At 45.5% G+C, this 20,804-nt stretch overlaps 1 protein-coding gene across 2 annotated transcripts in view; it reads right to left on the bottom strand.

The window, feature by feature from the left end:
- The window catches only part of BRAF (B-Raf proto-oncogene, serine/threonine kinase), a 759,203-nt gene that overhangs the window by 231,009 nt on the left and 507,390 nt on the right, over window positions 1-20,804 (bottom strand). For both annotated transcript variants that reach the window (XM_086953040.1, XM_086953041.1), the window contains exon 12: window positions 19,605-19,689. In XM_086953040.1, the coding sequence (XP_086809166.1) occupies window positions 19,605-19,689 (85 nt within the window). The remainder of the gene's footprint in view (window positions 1-19,604; window positions 19,690-20,804) is intronic.

Here is a 20,804-nt window from a genome sequence, read left to right as displayed (position 1 = left end):
AATTTGCAGCAGTACGATAAATTAGGAGAATGAATAAATGGAAGATTGTTAAAGCATGTGGCTCTCTGCGGAGTACCTCAGAGCTAGATCTGCAAGGGCAGCCCCAAAGCCACCGCATTAATGTGATGAGAAGTTACTTTTCTCAGTAGCAGTCTTTCTGGCAGAGAGTGTAGCTAATCGGAGAAGGGCTGTGAATTGGCTCAAACCATGAAGCCTTGTCAGACAGGGCAGGCAACTTGCCTCTCTAAGTGATTCTGGCCATAAAAACACTAATGCTTCTGCTTCGTAAATGTATGGAGGGAGACCCATGTAGCTGCCTAACAAATGTCCAGGACAGGAACACTGCATGCCAAAGCTGAGGTAGTAGCCTTGGCTCTGATGTAATGAGCCTTTAACCCTTCTGGGGGCTGCTCTTGGAAATTGTGCAGCATATCTTAAAGCATAGTACGCTACAATGAGAGATGACCCATTTCTGCCTGGCTTTTCCCTTTTCCACTCCTGCAAACCCACGAAGAGCTGATCATGATCAATGTAAAAGCTCAGCGCTCTTTTGGGGTCTACGTGATGCAGTCTCTCCTCCTTAGACGGGTGAGGCAGAGCACAGAATGCTGGTAAGGTGATGGTTTAACTGACGGGGGATGGCGTCACTACTTTTGGAGGAAGGATGGCCGAGTAGATGTCAAATGGTGGGTTGACAGAGCCTGGAGTTTGTTCCCTCTGCCAGCTGATGTTATGGCAACTAGAAACACTGTCTACAGGGTGAGAAGTCGCAAAGCACAAAGGGAATGCACATCAAGTATCGGAGGACCAGGTTAGGATCTTATTGGACAAAACAAAGGAGGGCTTTGTCGGCTACCTTAAGCGGGCTGAAAAAGATGAAAGGTACCCTTTAACCGTGTCCAAAGAAAAGCCTTGCCTGAGAGTGAACAAACAGCAGAATATTAGATAACTGGGCCTTGCACTACACTATAAAATGACCCAACAAAAGGCATATAAAATTATTGTCCAGGCATGCCTGGTTCCCAAGATGGCATCAACTACTTCTGGAGGAAGGTCAAATGTATCAGCTGTCCCCAATGAATCTCTAAGCAGCAAGGTGAAGATTACAGACAGAGGCCCAGATCTTAGACCCAGCCCCATTTCTGCAACAACCAATCCTCCTATAGGGGCAGCCTGGTTGCAGGACAGATGCTCATGTCCATGAGTCTTTGATAGTGCACTGCCTGGGCCCAATCTGGGGCCACTAGGATAAGTATTTTCTGATCTTCTTCAGAATTCAGGTAGAAGAGATATTGCGAGAAAGCATAGAAAAGTTCTGAGTCCCACTGTAGACGAAACGCTTCTCAAACTGAAAGAGCTAGAGAGAGGAGCACTGGGAACACCAAACCACAGAACTGCTGACATTGTGTGTTCTTGGCAGAGGAAAGGAAATCCTGCCATGGTTCTTCCAGTGTGTGGAAGAGAACTAGTGCCAGCTCTGGGTGTAACAGGCACTCGTGATCCGCTAGGCACTGTCAGCTGAGTTGGCTCGCCCTGACGTTCAAAGATCCTCCAGGTCGTTCTCGACTTGGAAGATTCCTTAATTGTATTTTATTTATTTGATAGCTTTTATAGGTCGAACATGAGCCTTGTGGTTATCAGAGCGCTTTACATGTATACAGATAGAGGAGCAATAACAACAATAACATGATATTCGGGAGAAATGCCAAATAAAGTAGTTATCAGAGCGGAAGGGTAAGCTTGCATTGTTCAGAGAGCAAAGGAGATGAACCAATAAGAGCAGAAATAACATAGTCAAGAAAACTGCAGGGCTCATGCAGTGTTGAGAAAAGTGGGGGTAGTGTCAGGAATGAGAAGTTGAAGAAAAAAAACTAGTTCCCGGTATGCCATAATCATTCGGACAAAAGAGAAGTCGGGATGGGTATCAAGGAAAAAATCTGTTCAGAAAGAGTGTTTTGACTTCTTTCTTGAAGGATACCATTGACAGATTCAATCTGATTTCAGGGGCAAGGAGTACCAACATTTTTTAAGCAATCCCAGAGAAAGAACGGTTGCAGGTTTTCTTTTTTCTGAATCTCTGTGGTTTTAGAAGTAAGGATTTGGAGCTTCTCGATGATCTGGAGCCACCCGAAAGTTCTAGATTCTGGGCAAGATATCTAGGGGTATTGAAGTGGAGGGCTTTGTGTGGCATGCAGGCCATTTTTCCTGGATTCTTGATTCGTAAGGGGAGCCAGTTGAGGGATTTCAGATAGGGGTGATGCGGTTATTTCTTTTTGAGCCAGTGATGCGCCTAGCAGCAGAGTTGAACGAGGCTCTCAGGGGACCCAGTGTTGATCTGGGCAGTCCAGGGAGGGTTACACTTCCATAGGCTAGCCTGTGAATCACTAAAGCTTGCACTGCATGCTCGAAGTTGTTGGAAGGGAGGAAGGGTGTTAATTTCCCAAGAATGTTCATTTGGTGATATGCTCCTTTGGTGGATGCACTGATTTGTTTCTCCATGTTGAGGTGCTTGTCGAGAGTTAATCCCAAAGATCTTGCTAAGTCAATGGCTTGTGGGATGCAGTTGAGGACAATAAAAAGTTTCAGCCAGTCTTCAATGGCAGGTGACTGGTTGGGAGGGGCGATTAGTACTACAGCCATTTCCCAAAACGCAGCACCTCCTGGCGCAGTGTCCATTACCCCACCCTACCCTGTTTGTAGCAGTGGCACGTGTCAGTGCTGTTGTCTTTTTACACCTTCCCAGCCTTCCTCTGATGGATTGCAGGAAGGTTTTCGATGCCAAGAGGATGGCTCTCAGCTCCAGAAGTTTGATGTGGAGCCGAGGCTCTGAAGGAGACCAGATGACTTTGATCTCCATATCTGCCAAGTGGCCACCTGAGGTTCCGTGACAATTGTAAGTGGTGTTTTCGACTCGCACGAATATGGTCGAGTCTGGTATCTATGAACCGCAAATGACGAGTTTAGTAAGTGTGCGCAGTTTCGCTGTGCTAACTTAAACCGTTCGTTTGTTATGTGGGTTTTTCATCTGTACCCACGGGTTCCATCTTAGATACGGCATCCATTTTGTCTCTTGCCCTCAAGTAGCCAGCGAACGGACGTTGTCCGCTTCGCGACCCTGGGACTCCCAAGATATTTGCGGAAGACACATGTTCTTTGTGAGTGTCTTTATGACGAGGGGGTTGCTACTGTAAGGCAGATGGCGCCGCTCGAGGCTCATCTTGCCGCACGGACTTATTGTCTCAGCCGTGCATCTCATTAGGCACGTCCCTTTGATGCCTGTATCTCGTGTTTCCCGATACCTCCCCTTTTACACCCTTTCCGATCTCCCCACTGTCTCCGTCTTCCTCTGCACCTGTCCTTGTTCCTATTTCGATCTGTTTTACTGCTGATTGGAATTTGCTAATGGTGGGAAGATGGTTTTTGCAGTTGGGAACCGCCAAATGTTTCCGCACTTATGTTCCGGACCTCGTGTGTTTCAAAGTGACCAAAGCGACCCCTCTGGGGGATAATGGTGGGAACCGGGTTGTAAACTTTTGTGTTCAATGTAATCCTATGGGTAAAAACTGTATAAAAGGAGCGATCCACAGAACCAATTTGAAGCAGTCTCCCCAAGTTGCACGCTGTGTACTTGTCGTGATCTCTGTGTTCCCTGCAGCAAATAAACCTTGAATCTTTGACGTCAAAGGAAGTGTCCCGTGTCTCTGTGATTCGTACGCCGGAGCAGGTTACCCACGAAGGTTTCAGGTGTTGTGCCCTGGCACCGCTGGGTCTTAAAGAACCCAGTCCTTCAGTTGGCGCCCAACGTGGGGCTGCATCAGTGGTACCGGTCCAAGCCCGACGATCGTGAGGAACTTCGTGTGAAATCTCCGAGGGAAGGTGCACTCCGCTTCATCGATCCTGTTGTCGAAATAAGTGGCCCGAAGACTTTTCCCGCGAAGATTCCCGCCTCCGGACGGCAGCGACGGACTGCTGCCCTGACTGTAGACCTGTTTTGGCGCCTGGCGTAGACCTTGGTATAGCGAGACGATTGACGGGCCTTCCTGGAGACGCCATCGATCTTTGAGTTAAGTATTTGTGGGTCGCTCCCATAGTTCTTGGTTGTTGACACTTTAGCGAGTGTTTTTGTTGTTAGCGCTGTGTGAGTGTTTTTGTTGGTGACACTTTGCTAGCGTACTTTGTTGTGTTGTTTGACGACTGCAGCCGCCAAAAACCGAGGGTTTTGTTCTTTGCTGGGACTTGGTAAATCCCGTAACCCTTGAAGTTTGTGAAACTCGGCTAGTGTGCAAGATGCCTGGTCGTAGTACTCTGTTTAGTTGTTTCAGGCCTTGTGGTATGGATTCCCGATTGGAGGACTCATGTCCGATACCTCCGGTTGGAACTCCCACGTATGAGCTCTATAGTAAGCATGGGCTAGGCCCAGTTACCTTTAACGATTACTGGATTAAATACACGAAAAAGGACGGCGACCTTCGTTGGCCACCTCATGGTAGCTTCGAGGCCCCGATCTTAGATAATTTAGAGATTAAATTGTTCGAAAGAAAGTCAAGGCCGGCCATGTTTGATGCCTTTCGGTTGTGGCGCAAAGAAGCCCGACAGAAAGAGATCAGACAGACTAAACGTAATCAGCGAGATAATGTTGCTACTATAGTGAAGAAAGCAGAGCAGTTTCAGCGAGATAAGGAGGTTAAGGATAAGGAAGTGTTTGACCGATTACAGCGTATGACTGTAGATAAATGTTACCCCGCTTTACCAACGGAGTCGGAAAAGAAGGAAGAGCCAGTTGAGGATCCCTTAATGTCTTATCTTATGAAGTCGCCACCTCCGTACGTACAGGGTACCGCAGCTCCTGTGGTCCCTGCCGTACCTGTTCTTCCGCCTATTCCTCCTCCGCCTGTTCCTCAACCTGCACCCGTTCTTCCGACTGTTCCTGCTTCTTTGTCTGTTTCTATTCCTACTGCTCCTCCGCTTCCACATACTCCTGTTCCCGCTACTGCTCCTGCTACTGCTCCTGTTTTGTTAACTCCTGCTGTTGCTACTGTTTCTACTCCTTCTCTTGTTAGCCCTGTGTCTTATTCGTCTCCCTCTACTCGTAGTCGCAATTCTCCTCTTGCGGCTAGCTTCTTTCATTCGCTCGGACCTGTTCATGGGTCCGCTGGTTCCGATGGTCCTCAGAGACGTAGTCAGCTTCCTGGAAACAGAGAACGCGTTGCGCTATATAATATGGCGATGGGTTGGATGGTAAATCCTCAGAGAAGTCCACCCCGTGTTGTCCTCGAAACATTTTGTCAATTTAATATGCCAACACAGAGATATGTGTTTAACGAAATGTGTAAGTTCCTTTATGATCAAATAGCGGCTGATGCACCTGACGAGGTGCTCACCGCTCTGTCTGATCTTCAGCTTCAGTTCGCAAATGGGCTGATAGTGGATACTAACGTTCGACGTGCTGTTGAACGATTGCTATCTCTTCGTCCGGCTCCCATCCCTCATGCATTGTTCGTTGAGGATATTGAAAAACAACCAGACGAGTCTGGCCAATACCCTATGCGGGAAGTTCCACCAGTGTGGATGCCAGGCGATGCTACTGCTATTCCTATTATTCCGCCGCATTTCCAGAGAGTATGGATACATCTCCCATGGAAAAGATCGGAAGTGTTGCAGGTGAAGCAATCTTTGCCTGACCCTCGCAAAAATCCTGCAGGGTATTACAAAGAATTATCGCAGCTCGTAGATGCTACGATAATGAATCTTGCCGATATCGACATGTTGTTTGGCAATGTCGTACCGCAACCGGTATGGGCTAAGATTCGTCAGGAAGATCACGCAAATGAACTAGGTGGTGATTGGGCGGCCATTGTAGCGGCAGATGGGTTGCAAGTTGGTGGCGCTAAGCCTGAACAGTTGATTGCTGCTCTCCCTCAAAGAATAATAACATTAATGAAAACTCTTATGCCAGCTATGAAGGTGAATTGGGACAAGTTGTCAGCCTGTAAGCAGAAGAAAGATGAGAGTGTATCAGACTTCTTTACGAGGTTTGAGGAGGCATTCATCGACCATAGTGGTCAGGATATGGGCACGGAGGGTGGTCAAAGGTTGTTTGTGGATAAATTTGTTTCAAATTTATCGCCCGACTTGAGCAATAAATTGAGAAATTCGGAAAGTGCATGGGCCGTTTCTACTTCGGCTCAGATATTGGCTACGGCACAATACTATGAAAATAGAGAGAAAGAAGAGATTGACCGTGCTGATAAAAAGACGAAAGAGCTAAAAACTAAAGTGTTGTTGCAACAAGCGTATCCTCCGCGGTCAAATCAGAATAATTCGCAACAGAATAGGTCACAGCCACAATCAAACAGATCCCAAACCCGTAATGACTCCTCCTCCCAAAGATCCTCGTTAGGGTACAATCAATGTGCTTATTGTAGACAGGAGGGACACATTAAATTCAATTGCCCTGTTTTAAACGAACGTAATAGTGGTAACTCATCTAGAGGAGGTCGTGGTGGTTCGCAGCAAACATCACGTGGTAGAGGTCGTGGTGCTCAGAACGATCGCTCAGATAACTCATCTACTTCTAATAATTGTTTCGATCAACGTGGATCATCGCAAGGACGATCTGCGCAGTACAATGTAGACGATTATTACGTCGATCAGGGGACTGACGACAGTAATTACTAGGACAGCCATAGACAAGGAGAGGGAGTGGTATCAGTTCCGGTTGATCAGAGAGGGCCTTACGTCGCAGTTGCTACATCGGGCGTCGTTGAGCCTTTTCTGTTGGACACTGGTGCAGCGAAAAGTTCTATCATGTATTCGAAACTCCCTGGCGCACCTTTGTCTGGCTTAACAAATGTTTCCGTTGGATTCTCTGGCGCCCCTGTTAGCAATCCAGTTTCGCGCCCTTTGCCCCTTCAAATTGGGCCACGTGAGCTAGAAGCTCCGTTGATTTTAACTACGGGTTGTGGCGAAAATCTTTTGGGCCTGGATTTGCTTAAACGTTTGTACGCAACTCTGTATTGTTCTCCTGCGGGTGTAAAGCTTACGTTAGGAGAGAGGGTAGTCTCTCCCATGTATTTGTCCCTCGATAAGCTCCCACCGGAATTGAGTTCTCTTCCTGCGTCTTTGTGGGCAACAGGTCCAAATGACGTGGGCCTGCTTGATATCTCCCCTTATGTTGTTCAGTTGAAATCTAATGTGCGGCTGCCACGTATTCCCCAATATCGTATCTCCCTTGATGGTGAACGAGCACTGTTGGCGATCATCTATGATTTGATCGAGAAAGATGTTATTGAAGAGACTCGGGGAAACGTGTGCAACAGCCCTGTGCTGCCCATTCTTAAACGTACTGATCCTTCAAAACCGCCTGTTTATCGCTTTGTTATCGATTTACGGGAGGTAAATAAAATTGTGGTTCCTCAATTTCCTGTTGTGCCTGACATCACGGCGCTACTGACTCTGATTCCAGCTTCTGCATCATGGTTTTCGGTGATTGATTTGAAAAATGCGTTTTTCAGCATCCCGATTGCCGAAGAGAGCAGGGACCTTTTCGGTTTCTCTCTCGGTGGACGCAGCTTCCGGTTCAAACGCGCTCCTCAGGGCTACTGTGAAAGTCCATCTATTTACAGTCAAGCCTTGAAGGATCAACTGGATGCATTTAGGTTGCCGGTTGGTGCGGCCTTGATCCAATACGTCGACGACTTATTGGTGGCTGCTGATACTCAGGACATTTGCAAAATTGCTACGGTGTCGTTGCTGCAACATCTCTGTGAGTTAAATCACAAGGTGTCACCTTCTAAACTCCAATATTGTTGTCAAGAAGTAACCTATCTAGGTCACTTATTGTCAAAGGAGGGAAGGAGATTGACCCCAGAGAGAATTGCAGCGATTGCGCGAATGGCTGTGCCAAAAACCCAAAGAGATGTGCGTGCCTTTCTAGGTATCACGTCGTACTGCAGGCAATGGATTCCGAATTTTTCATTGCTAGCGAAACCATTGGTAGCTCTTACGTGCAAGGATGTTTCAACTCCTTTACCATGGACGGAAGAATGTCAGAAAAGTTTTTCTGAACTGCGTGATTCATTGTGTTCGGCTCCTGTGTTAGGTACCCCTGATTACAGTAAGCCGTTTACGTTATATGTTCACGAGAGGGAAGGTTGTGCTTTGAGTGTCTTAACGCAACCTTTTGGTGGTAAGCAACGTCCATGTGCATATTTTTCCTCGACCTTGGACCCAGTAGCTAGAGCATTGCCGAGTTGTTTACGAGCAACAGCGGCAGCTGCGGTCTCCATCCGACAATCAGCAGGATTGGTCATGGATAATATGCTTACGGTGATGGTTCCGCATGCAGTCGATACTCTTTTGAATCGAACGAAAACTCAGCACTTGACGAGTGCGAGGTTGTCTGGGTACGAATTGACGCTCTTGGCAAGCCACATTCAGATAAAACGTTGTAACGTTCTGAACCCGGCAACCTTGTTACCAATTAGCACAGAGTCAGATGAAGTAGCAGAACATGACTGCTACTTGAGGACTGAAGAGGAAACAAAAGGTCGAGTGGACCTTAAAAACACCCCATTGGAAGATCCGGATGGCACTCTGTATGTGGATGGGTCATGTTTTAAGTTGCCGAATGGCGATGTGACTACTGCTTATGCTGTTGTAACATTGGATACTGTTGTTGAGACTGCAAGGGTGAATCAGAATTCTGCCCAAGCTGCGGAGCTGATTGCTCTTACTAGAGCATGTGTGTTAGCGAAAGGGAAACGTGTGAATGTGTTTACCGACAGTCAATACGCGTTTGGTGTTGCTCACAGCTTTGGACGATTGTGGAGAGAGAGAGGTTTCTTGACGTCGCACGGTACGAAGATTCAGCATGGCCAGCTTGTGAATGATCTTTTGGATGCACTGACTTTGCCTACGCAAGTTGCGATTGTTAAGTGTAGTGCGCATCGTAAGGTGACGGATGATGTTGGTCGTGGTAATGCGTTTGCGGACGAGACTGCTAAGGAGACTGCCCGGAACCTTAGCACTCGAATGTACGTGACGAGTTCGGTTAGGTGGCCTACAGAATCGAGTATGTGTGAAGATACTATCGAGAGTGTGAAAGCAATTCAGAATGAGGCCACTGAGACTGAAAAGACGAAGTGGAAAGAAAGTACGGGAAAGTTGGATGCGAATGGTTGTTGGATTGATTTGTCGGATCAGAAAAGATGGATGTTGCCGGATGCGTATGTGCTGGCCGTTGTGACAATGGCACATGGGTTAGCACATATTAGCGCGAAAGGTATTTGCAAGTTGCTGGCTGCTGTATGGAAGAATGATGGCATTACAAAATGTGCTGAACGTCTGGTGAAGAATTGTATGGTGTGCATAATGTACAATCCTGGCAAAGGAACCCCAACTACTCCTGGCAGTTTTGCTCCCCCTTCGTATCCCTTTGAGGTGATTCAATTGGACTTCATCCATATGGAGCGATGCAATAACCTGAAATACGTTTTAGTTGTGGTTTGCGCATTCTCCCGATGGATCGAGGCCTATCCCCTCAAAGACAATACTGCTTTGTCTACTGCGAAAATCCTACTGAAGGAATACTTTCCTCGGTATGGAATGCCTAGAGTCGTGTGGTCAGATAACGGAAGTGAGTTTGTTGGAAGTGTGATGAAGAGTGTGTGTAAGGGCCTTGGAATTAATCAAAAATTCCATAGCGCCAATCATCCTCAGTCAGCTGGATTGGTTGAAGGGTACAACGGCACCCTTAAACTAAAGTTAGCGAAGATTCAGGCTACGACTGGTCTCTCGTGGCCTGACGCTTTGCCTCTAGCATTATTGTCAACTAGGGCGACTGTACACTCCCGAGTAGGGCTTAGTCCCTATGAAATAGTGTTCGGCCGTCCTGCGAATGTGTGGGGGGTTCCTAGGCCAGGAATGTTTTCTGATCTTGAGTACCCAATGTTGATCGATTATCTGCATGACTTGACTGCTAAACTGAGGTTAATTCACCAACAGGTTTACGACGCATTGCCGACGCAGACAGAGGGTCCAGGCCACCAGCTCCAGCCCGGAGACTGGGTGGTGACAAGGAACTTTTCACGCAAGAATAACCTGGACCCGAGGTTCACCGGACCCTATCAAGTGCTCCTGGCCACGAGGACTGCCGTTCGTCTCGAGGGACGTAAGAATTGGGTGCATGCTACGCACACCAAACGAGTCCCCATCCCTTTGCCGGCAGACCCGTGGGTAAGGAGAGGCATTGCGTCATCTGAAACAGAAACTTTGCCGGCGTTTGTGCCTTTTAGCGACGCACAGCTTGTTGAAGAATCCTCAGCGCAGCAGAAAGACACTGTTGAACGATTAGCATCAAAAGACTCAAGACCAGAACACTCAACTGATCAGCAGGACGCTGTCTCTTCAACGGATCCTTTGTTTGACGAGCAGACACGTCCTGGGAAAACTCGATACTTTTTGCGATCTCGCACTAAGGACAAATAAAAAGATCTTGCCTTGCTGTATTGACAACTGCATCATCCCGTTTTCCGTGATCAGTTTTGAACTTTCGTATTACTGTAATTATTTCTGTACATATATTGAGCTTCATTCCTTATACTTTTGCCTTTACAGCTGAGAGACTTTGTTTTTGCATACGTACATATTGTGCATTGAAGGCCGTAGGGCCGCGCGCGTACTTCCTTCTGGACAGTAGGTCTTGACGCTAGGTTAAAGGCCGTCGGTTCCTAGGAACTCCTAGGGATTGACTATTGCTGCACAGAACGAAGTGCGTCAAGAAACGTTGCGGACGGTCGTAGGGAATGGCATTCTCGAAGCTGAATGATTTGGAGGGGGCTCAAGTCCACAGATTCAAGCTGCAGCAACTCAGTCGTACCAAATGTTTCATATTCCAACTGTTTGTATTGTTTTTGACTGCTTCTGCATTATTGGCGGGTGGGGTGTATTACACGATGTCTTACTTCTTACCTGCTACACCTACTCCTACTCCTTACCCTAATCTTACCTCTACTGCTTCTCCCCATTCCTTTCACATGTTACCGGAACACGAGCAGGCTAGACGTGTAGAATTCCGCAACAATTCCTTTATTCAGCTCCTCCATCAGCATCAGTTAGTGGTTAACACTACTAATTGTTGGGTGTGTGGGTTGATGCCACATACTACGGATAAGGGAATTCCATATCTGGTGTTACCGTATAGTTCCCAAGGGTCAGCTCGAGCATTTCAAACAATGTTTCGAAGCGCACTGGGTTTCCACCCCATTCGAGAACCACGTTCCCCCTACTCTGGTCCTACCTCGTATCAAAAACCTTTGTCGATAGCAATAGAGGATTTAGATAGTGAGATCTATGATCCTTCGCTTATTCCCGAAGAAGAGGTACAGGCCTATAGGGTCCTAAGTAGAGGTGAATATAGTGTGTTCACTAGCGAGAAGCAGCTTAAAAGCTCGCCTCCGATATGGGTCGTACCCCACACTGGTAATTTTTGTCTTATGGGTCGTGGCCGAAGATCGCAAGCCCGACTTGGAGCAAGTGCTTGCACTGAAAATTACATTCTGCCGATGTCCTCGTCCCCTGTGTTTCTGGCTGCCAAGGGTACATACTTTATCTGTTATGATCGTGCATACACATGGTTGCCCGCTGACTTCATGGGCTCATGTTTTATTGCAAATCTGTTGCCTCCGACGTTCACTGTAGATGCCGATTATCATAAGACTAGAGTTGTGCGAGGCGTAATTAGTGAAGAGGATACTGCCGGTCAAGAGGCAGGAGACTTTTTCAAGGGTTACCTCCCGTTTTGGGGACCTATGGTCAATAGTAGGAACCTGAGACAGTTGACTCGAGTGGTAGAATCGACAGCTAATATTACTGCCAGTGCCCTTGGTAATATCACCACAGAACTTCAGGCGGAGAGACTTATGACGTTACAAAACCGCATGGTTTTAGATGTCATCTTAGCAGATCGAGGTGGGGTATGTAAGGTGATCCATTCGAGCTGCTGCATTTTCATTCCAGATAATGCTCCTACTGTCTATCAAGCCATCTCGAGGTTGCATAAGATCTCCGAATCCATACACGTGGATGTAGGGGATTGGACGCTACTTGGATGGTTTTGGGGCCTGATGTCGACTTGGGGTTGGAAAATTCTGATGATCATCGGAGTCGTTGTAGTGTTCCTGGTCACGTGTTGCCTTTGTGTGCAGTGTGGTCCTGCCTTATGTGGCCTCTGTGCTACAACGTGTATGAGACAACCATCTGTTACCAAGGGGACTCGGTTGGACAGAGCTATGCTACAGCAACATCTCGATGGTCTGATGAATATCGAATATGATTCCGACTAGTGCTTGCCTACATGAGGGCAAAAGGAGCGTCTGAGGTTCCGTGACAATTGTAAGTGGTGTTTTCGACTCGCACGAATATGGTCGAGTCTGGTATCTATGAACCGCAAATGACGAGTTTAGTAAGTGTGCGCAGTTTCGCTGTGCTAACTTAAACCGTTCGTTTGTTATGTGGGTTTTTCATCTGTACCCACGGGTTCCATCTTAGATACGGCATCCATTTTGTCTCTTGCCCTCAAGTAGCCAGCGAACGGACGTTGTCCGCTTCGCGACCCTGGGACTCCCAAGATATTTGCGGAAGACACATGTTCTTTGTGAGTGTCTTTATGACGAGGGGGTTGCTACTGTAAGGCAGATGGCGCCGCTCGAGGCTCATCTTGCCGCACGGACTTATTGTCTCAGCCGTGCATCTCATTAGGCACGTCCCTTTGATGCCTGTATCTCGTGTTTCCCGATACCTCCCCTTTTACACCCTTTCCGATCTCCCCACTGTCTCCGTCTTCCTCTGCACCTGTCCTTGTTCCTATTTCGATCTGTTTTACTGCTGATTGGAATTTGCTAATGGTGGGAAGATGGTTTTTGCAGTTGGGAACCGCCAAATGTTTCCGCACTTATGTTCCGGACCTCGTGTGTTTCAAAGTGACCAAAGCGACCCCTCTGGGGGATAATGGTGGGAACCGGGTTGTAAACTTTTGTGTTCAATGTAATCCTATGGGTAAAAACTGTATAAAAGGAGCGATCCACAGAACCAATTTGAAGCAGTCTCCCCAAGTTGCACGCTGTGTACTTGTCGTGATCTCTGTGTTCCCTGCAGCAAATAAACCTTGAATCTTTGACGTCAAAGGAAGTGTCCCGTGTCTCTGTGATTCGTACGCCGGAGCAGGTTACCCACGAAGGTTTCAGGTGTTGTGCCCTGGCACCGCTGGGTCTTAAAGAACCCAGTCCTTCACACCCAAGCCCAGAACAATGCTTCGGTCATCAATGTTAGTTTTGGATGGGATAGGGAGAGGGTACTGCTACTGACCCAATCGCGACTGAGCAACCACTACTGCAGGTCTTTTGCAGTGTCCTAAGAGATCTGTATATTATTGGGGAGGTCCCCTTTATGTTGGGTCCACTGAAACTTTACACTTACTCCAGAGCCCGCATATGGCTCCTGGCATACTTCTCCAGAAGGATGCAGTTGGCCGTCAAACCCAGCAGCTCAGAGTTGACCTCATTGAAATCCAGAACGTAGGCTGAAAGATAGAGGTCATAGTCTGAATATCTTGGGCCCTCCTTTTCGGGGGAAAGGCACACAACTGGACAGTGTCCAGAATGGTTCAGGGTGAAAGGGAGTGTCTGAGAAGGGGGTGTGACTTTGGTAGGTTGATCGGAGAAAACTGGGTCCCCTGACCTCTGAAGATGTGCTTCCATCACCACTATCCCTTTCATGAACACCCAAGGGGCACTGGTGAGTCCAAAGTGGTGTACAGTGAACAAAAAATGCTCCTGTCCCACCATGGACGGCTGATGGCACCTGTAGACCTGCAGGACGCGGATGTCAAAATAAGTGTCCTGCAGGTCTACGGTAGCCATCCAGTCTCCAGGACCAAGGGCAGACAAGACCCGAGTCAGTCATTGAGAGGGTACTGGTCTACAAAAGGCCAAAGGCCTCCATCCTTCTTTGGAACCAGGAAGTAGCAGGAGTAACAATAACAAACCACTTCCAATGCAAAAACCCTCTCAACAGCCCCTTTGACCAAAAGGGTTTCCTGCCGTAAGACGGACAGATGGTCCTACGTCTGGCATTCTGAGGAAGGTAAAAAGTGTGCCTGGCGGCAAGGACATCTACACAGTAGCCCTTCTGGACAATTTGCAGGACCCACCTGTCTGATATAATCGCCTGCCAAGCCAGTAAAAAGTGTTCAATCCTTCCTCCAAGCAGGTAGCCGTGCTCCACATAGGGATGATGATGACGTATGGCAGATAGAGCTGTGGATGTAATTTGGGGGGCAGTGGACTGGATGCTACTAGTTCCTGACTAGAAAGAAATGAGAGGTAGCTCAGGATCTGCATCCAATTGTTTAGAAAGAAAAGAACGGACGTCAAAGCAAGGTAGTCGCACCTATATTGGCTTTCCGGAATAGAACAGCATCACTGCCGAGGCACGCGGTGCCAAATGATGGCGAACAGAGGTACTACTCAAACGTTTCCGGATCCAGTCTGACCCTGGAGAAGTAGTCAAAAGGAGAAGAATCTGCAGTTAGAAGTCTCTATCAGAAGTACCTTTAAACATGTATATACACATTAAAATAACAAAGGTTAAAGTGAAGTTATAGGTGGTATAGTTATTGGTTAACATACGTTTAAAATAACCTCAGAAATCCATCTTAAAAATCACAATTGGCATGTAATGATGGACTACAACACTGTGCACAAAAATTGTTGATATATAAATGTCTTATTTGTAACAGAATATATGCAAATGCAATTCTGAATGTGACAAGTTAAAAATCAATAAAAAAGATTATATTAAAAAAATAATACAATTATAGTGCATTAATGATTAAAAATGGAAAAGCACTGGAATCTGCAAGTTATGGTTACACCAAATTCCGTAATCCCCACAACAGCCAGACAAACCATAACTTGCATTCCACTTTCACACACTAAGCATTATTAACTGTTACTATGATCACCTGCCAGACTGGTGCAGGCTTCTGGTGAGACTAGAAAAAAGGCAAGTGGTTGATCCCACTCATCTAGTTATTTTATACAGTGAAAAACAGAGGTTGCCACCATCTGTGACAACATTGAGAAACTTTCAATTTTTAAAATGCCGGACACCCTCTTTCTACACAATGCCTTTCAAAATCCACCCTGCTAGTCAGGTTTGGTCAGGGTTTAGGATATGCCCACAAATTAAAAGTATATAAAAGGACATCTCACTGATGACAGTGATGATACATAGTTATGCTCCGTAATGGTACTGAACCAATAAGTATAATATAAAGCTTTGGAGTGAAATGCTGAAGATTGGAGTGAAATGCTGAAGGTATGTGCATTGCAGATAGGTACCTGTTCAAAGGTAGGTTTGTAGGATCGAGGGTAGCTACAGCCTGCAGACTACAGTTAGTGTGCATTTGAGTTATTTACGCAAACCTCGAACATATCCCAAAGATCATTTATCGATATAGGCTTCCTTCCCCTCAGGAAAAGGGACTTGATTTACACAATACTTTAGGTACATAATGGCTCAGTTGAATAAAAATAAACGTTGATCATCTCCTCGCTTAAAATTAATGGACAAGGTACTTATGCTAAGAGACTAAAGATCTTCCACTATCTAAAAAATAATAATAAACAGGCATGGTCTTCTTTCTGGTGAACCAGCTATCAAATTCCTAGGCCATGAAATTGGAGAAATGGACTAGGATTTCATCACAACAGTCAGTAGTGGTAGATCTGGAGCCAATTCCAGCTCCCAAGTGTCAGCCTCCAGATCCTAGTCCAACAAAGAAATGCAGTGTAGCCATAGAATAAAAAGGATGATACCTAAAATCCTGAAAAGATGGCTAGACCAGAGCGGACTATATGCTTTTGTCAAAGTTAAAATAATGGACAAGATTCTGCTGGTGAGATCAAAGTATGCATTTAATTGAAATATACAAAATGTTTATTCCTAAAACTGATGAGACTTCTGACAGTAGTTTAAACCAAACAGAGCAATAATGGGGGAGAAATGGAACATTGTGATGGACACTATATTTGACAAAACTGGACCGGCAGACTGCCACAATAACAATGACTAAACTGTGCTCATAGATATTAGAAAGGATTGGTGGGTGGTTGGTACTTACAGCATCCAAATGATAGGGAATTAACATTTGTCTAACTAACCCTCATAGAGCTGAATTCTATTTAGATGTTTTCTTAATTCAATACTCACTTCTATCCTAGGTCATTCGTTCAGAGATTTACCCTGGAGTTCTTTCAAACCACTCACGTGTACTACCAGTAACTGCATTGAGTCTTGTTTCAACATAAACAGCAGTGGTTCTTAACCTGTGGTCTAGGTCCCGTGGGGGCCCACAAAGCCTACTCATGGGGCGTACGACTTCTTAGAAATGTAAATCATATTAACAGAATAATAAAGTATATATAACAAAAAAATGCAAAATTGGAAAATTTAAGACATTCTGTAAATGTATAGGAATTTTAAACTGAAGGTTAAAAATTAAGATAGTATCCTTATTGATTTGTGGGGGTAGTGCAAGTGCATCAAACAGAATATAGTCTGGATGATGAGTGGACTTAGTTGAATTTAGGAAACTCTAACCTTGTCATTGTACTTCAAATGTAGAATTGTTTTTAACTTGTTTGCAAATTAAATTAAATATTTCAGAATTTGTGTGCATGTTAGATGAATGCTTGCTTCTGTATTTTTCGGCATATTGTTTTGCGGCTCAAATCCTAAAAAATGCTTAGGCCGGGTCCCTGGCTTGTGTTAATGAGTTAGTGGGGGTCCTCAGGTTCCAATAATGAGTCACTGGTGATCCCTGGGTTCTAGTAATGATTAAGTGGACGTTCACTGAAGTCCAAAGGTTAGGAACCACTGATCTACAGCATTCTGGGCAATGCAGACTTGCATTGCATAAATCGCCTTCTGAAAAATAGAAATTGCTCCAGAAATCTCAGCATAGACCTTGTGGGCTGCTGGCGAGGCAACATGGAGAGTTTTTCTGCATGGCTCTGTTACAGCACGTAACAAAGTCCTTGAGGAATAACAGACTAGAGCAGTTCATAAAGCGCATTATGACACGAAAACTCACACTTTCCCCAGAATTGAGAAAACAACTTGAGGTCGAAAAAAAAATGCATAACAGGGTTTTTTTTTCATGTCCAAAGCGGAAAAATAACTGGAGAACCTAAAATGGTGCCACTGTGCTTTACGAGTAAAGGCACTATGGACCCGATGTAGGTGGCCCATTACCGGTCGGTAAACCCGAAAATCTGTACATTTCAGGTTTACCGACCGGTATTGAGCCATTTGCTATGTAGGGCAGATTCGGTAAATACCGAATCGGTATTTAGCGATTCTGTATTGATCGAATCATCATTTACCGATTCGGTATTTACCGATTCGGTAAATGACATGTAGGAAGCACTTTGAAGAGTGCTTCTGTGCTTTAAGGATTCATTATTTACCACCAACTATTAGTTGGTGGTAAATAACGAATACCTCTGTAAATGCTTATCCTTAGGGCATGTATGTGTGCCACATGTGCACACAAGCACTATTCAGGGGTGCAACAGGGTGTCAATGTGACACCCTGCCACCCTTGACTCTTTCCCTATTTTACCGAATCGGCCTTCAGGTTCATAGGAATGAATGGGAATTACCGAATCGGTAAATACCGATTCGGTAAATACAAAATCTTAACGATTCGGTAATACTTACCAAATTTTTCCCTACATAGCATTTACCGATTCTAAAATTCTGAATCGGTAAAATTTGGTATTTTAGAATCGGTAAATGTACTTTACCTACATCTAGCCCTATGTGTTCCGAGTAAAGGCAGGAAGTCGTCTCTGCTCTGAAAAGAGGGAGTTACAGAGCAAAGCAATACAAAATAGTGCAGGCCATACTTTGACCCATACTGTAAGCAATATATAAGGAATATATATTGCTCACGGCTGTACTATGTACCAAAGAACTGTGCCATCTGCCAGGAAGTTTCTGCTATGACTCCAAAAGATAGATAAACTTGGTAGGAGCAGACTTTTATTTTGATAGCAAGGTTTGTGCAGATTCCTCAAATGACACCAAAGCGAATCAGTGTCAAAGTGCAAGTGCTCCCTGTGTAAATCGTGTTTACAATTGGTTCTCCCTGACTGGCATATTTGATTTACTGGTAATACCCTAGTAAAGTGCACTAAGTGTGCCAGGGCCTGTAAATCAAACGCTGCTAGTGGGCCAGCAGCACTGATTGTGACACCCACATGAGTAGCCCTGGAAAGGTATTTCGGACCTGCCACTGCAGTGTGTGTGCGCGGTTTATCTATCATGTCGACCTGGCAAGTGCACCTATTTGCCAGGCCCTAACCTTCCCTTTTCTTACATGCCTTAGAGTTGTGACCAGAGTTTGTAGGCCTTATGTGGGAATGATAGTAAAATTAAAGGTATTTAATCAGGGAAGAAAAGTATGTGTTCAGGCATTCTTGAGTAATCTTGGTGAATCTTAAGGCTGAAATGAGGTATTTTTATATTTTCTAGTACAGAGATGGAGGGTAAATTAAGGCTCATGTCCTGGTCAAGGGCAATGGTGGCTGTGGGGGTAAATGGGTAGGAATCCATGCTTCATTATTAAGTCTTGCATTGTTTAGCTTTAATTTTTGCCTGCTTCCTCCCTCTTCTGGGATGATTCAGTAAGACGTATTCTAGCATTGTACCCTTCAAAAAAGGAAGAGAATGGAATAAGTTAAAACTTCAATAACTGAAAATTGTGAAGTTAAAGGTGCCTATAACTAAAGTGGCTATTTGGGGAGAAATCTTGGGACAAAGTGCCACGTGTTTTACCTTAAATGCCTCTAAGTGCCAAGATCCGCCTCTTCTCAGTCTTTAGTAGCCATCCTGCCTAAATTCACCTTGAAAACCTCCTCATCAACCTTAAAGTCTAAGCTTCGAGGGTAGGCTGATTTGTAGACTACCACCTTGTGAATGACAATCAAAAATCTGTATAGGCAGCACAGCTATTCCAACTGTATAGGGTGTACTACAAATACTGCTGGACAGGGCACACTTCGTCAATTGAACTGCAGATGGTTAATTGTAGCACCAATGACGTCACCCATTACGATGCTCTTTCTGCCTATTTCACAGCACTGAGAAGTGACAGAATATGAAGACAGTGAGGTGCACAAGTACTAGTCTTTGACGGAGACTCAAGCACTGTGCGCATCCTTAAACACCTGCAGGTACATTTTTGCTCAAGAACTAGAAGCAGGAGTGAAAGAAGATATGAGTAACATTTCATCTTATGTATTTATCATATCAATACGGTCAGCTGCTATTTGTGATATTATAGCTTTACTACAAGCAAAGATCCTCTTGGATGTGGAAAGGAGGTAGGGTCCCTCTGAAACATGGTTGTCACGGCTTTAGGGGAAAATGGATAAATGGGTCTCTACAATAACCACCATTATAAATACCGCTCCCTCCATGCTCAATAGAATTTGAATGATGTTATAGATGTCTTATGCACCCAAGAGTAACCTTACCTGAGCACTCCCACTTCATTCTTAAAAGCCTGGAGCTGTTGCGGCGTTGGAGCTGAAACATTCAACATTTTTACAGCCACATCACCTATGAAGAGAAAACAAATTGACAATAAGAAAGAACAATATACTGCCAGGAAACAGTGCCTGCTCTTTTCTTAAAATAAATGACCTAGAAGGAATACTTATTTACTTCTAACCCCAGAACCCCTCCAGGGAGATCTCCAGTTTAAAACACACAATTATGTTTGGACTTCCCATTGCAGTTTACGTTTGCTTAGTTTTCATTTACTGAACTTAAAAACGAAACCAATTTGCAAAATTAAAAATGTCACTTCAGAAAGAAAAGTCACATGAAAAAACTTTCACAAACCTTTTCAAATGACTAAAATGACAATGTCGAAAGGACCCCATTCTCTGGCATCGGCCCATAAAACAAATTCCTTCATGCCTAGTAGTCCTAATCGCAGCACCCCCAATAGACCAGAAGCCTTCAGCCAATGGAGGCCCCCTTTCATTTCCCAAACGAGGCTATCCCTTAGAGTCAGGAGCCAGGTTTCCCGTTCGCTCAGAATAGCAAAGTCCCCATGACTTTCACCAAAACACGTTCCGACAGGTGGCATAGCGCTGCGAGGCACTGAGTCGGTTGGGAGGAGAGGTTCACTTGAGCAACCAACTGTCCCAGCCCATCACCTCCAGTTGGATGAATTGAGACGAGTTCTGGTCTCGCTCTGGACTCTCATTTTTGCATTATTCTGCCTCCTCCTTTCCCTCAAAGTTATTCAAACATCCCAAAGCCTGCTCATTGCGTCATGTCCCTCCAAATCAACATAAGTAATGACTCTCCGGTCAGAAGTCCCTGGCCACAGCCGGGGACAGCTGGCCCAAAGATCCGTAACAAAGATGAAGTTAGAGGCAAAGGTGGTGCCGGGAAAAAGAGAGTCCGTAAAAGTCCAACATAGTTCTGTGCGAGATACACCAGAATATGCTCACCGCCGTATCCGGCCTAGCGGTCAACTAACACACAAGGACTTACACACCATCCGGGGAGGCAATAAGCCCAATCTCGGACACTGCCACATCAGAAACACAAGCGGGCCGCAGGACAGCTCTCCTCCGGTAAACAACAATGGAGACAGCAAATCACAGTAAAACACACGGAAACGGTCAGAAGACCAGTAAAAATGAGCCCAAAGCTAGCCC

This window comes from Lissotriton vulgaris, chromosome 1_2, assembly GCF_964263255.1.
Source record: "Lissotriton vulgaris chromosome 1_2, aLisVul1.2, whole genome shotgun sequence".
NCBI classification, from domain to species: domain Eukaryota; kingdom Metazoa; phylum Chordata; class Amphibia; order Caudata; family Salamandridae; genus Lissotriton; species Lissotriton vulgaris.
This window is presented reverse-complemented; position numbering and strand designations above follow the sequence as displayed.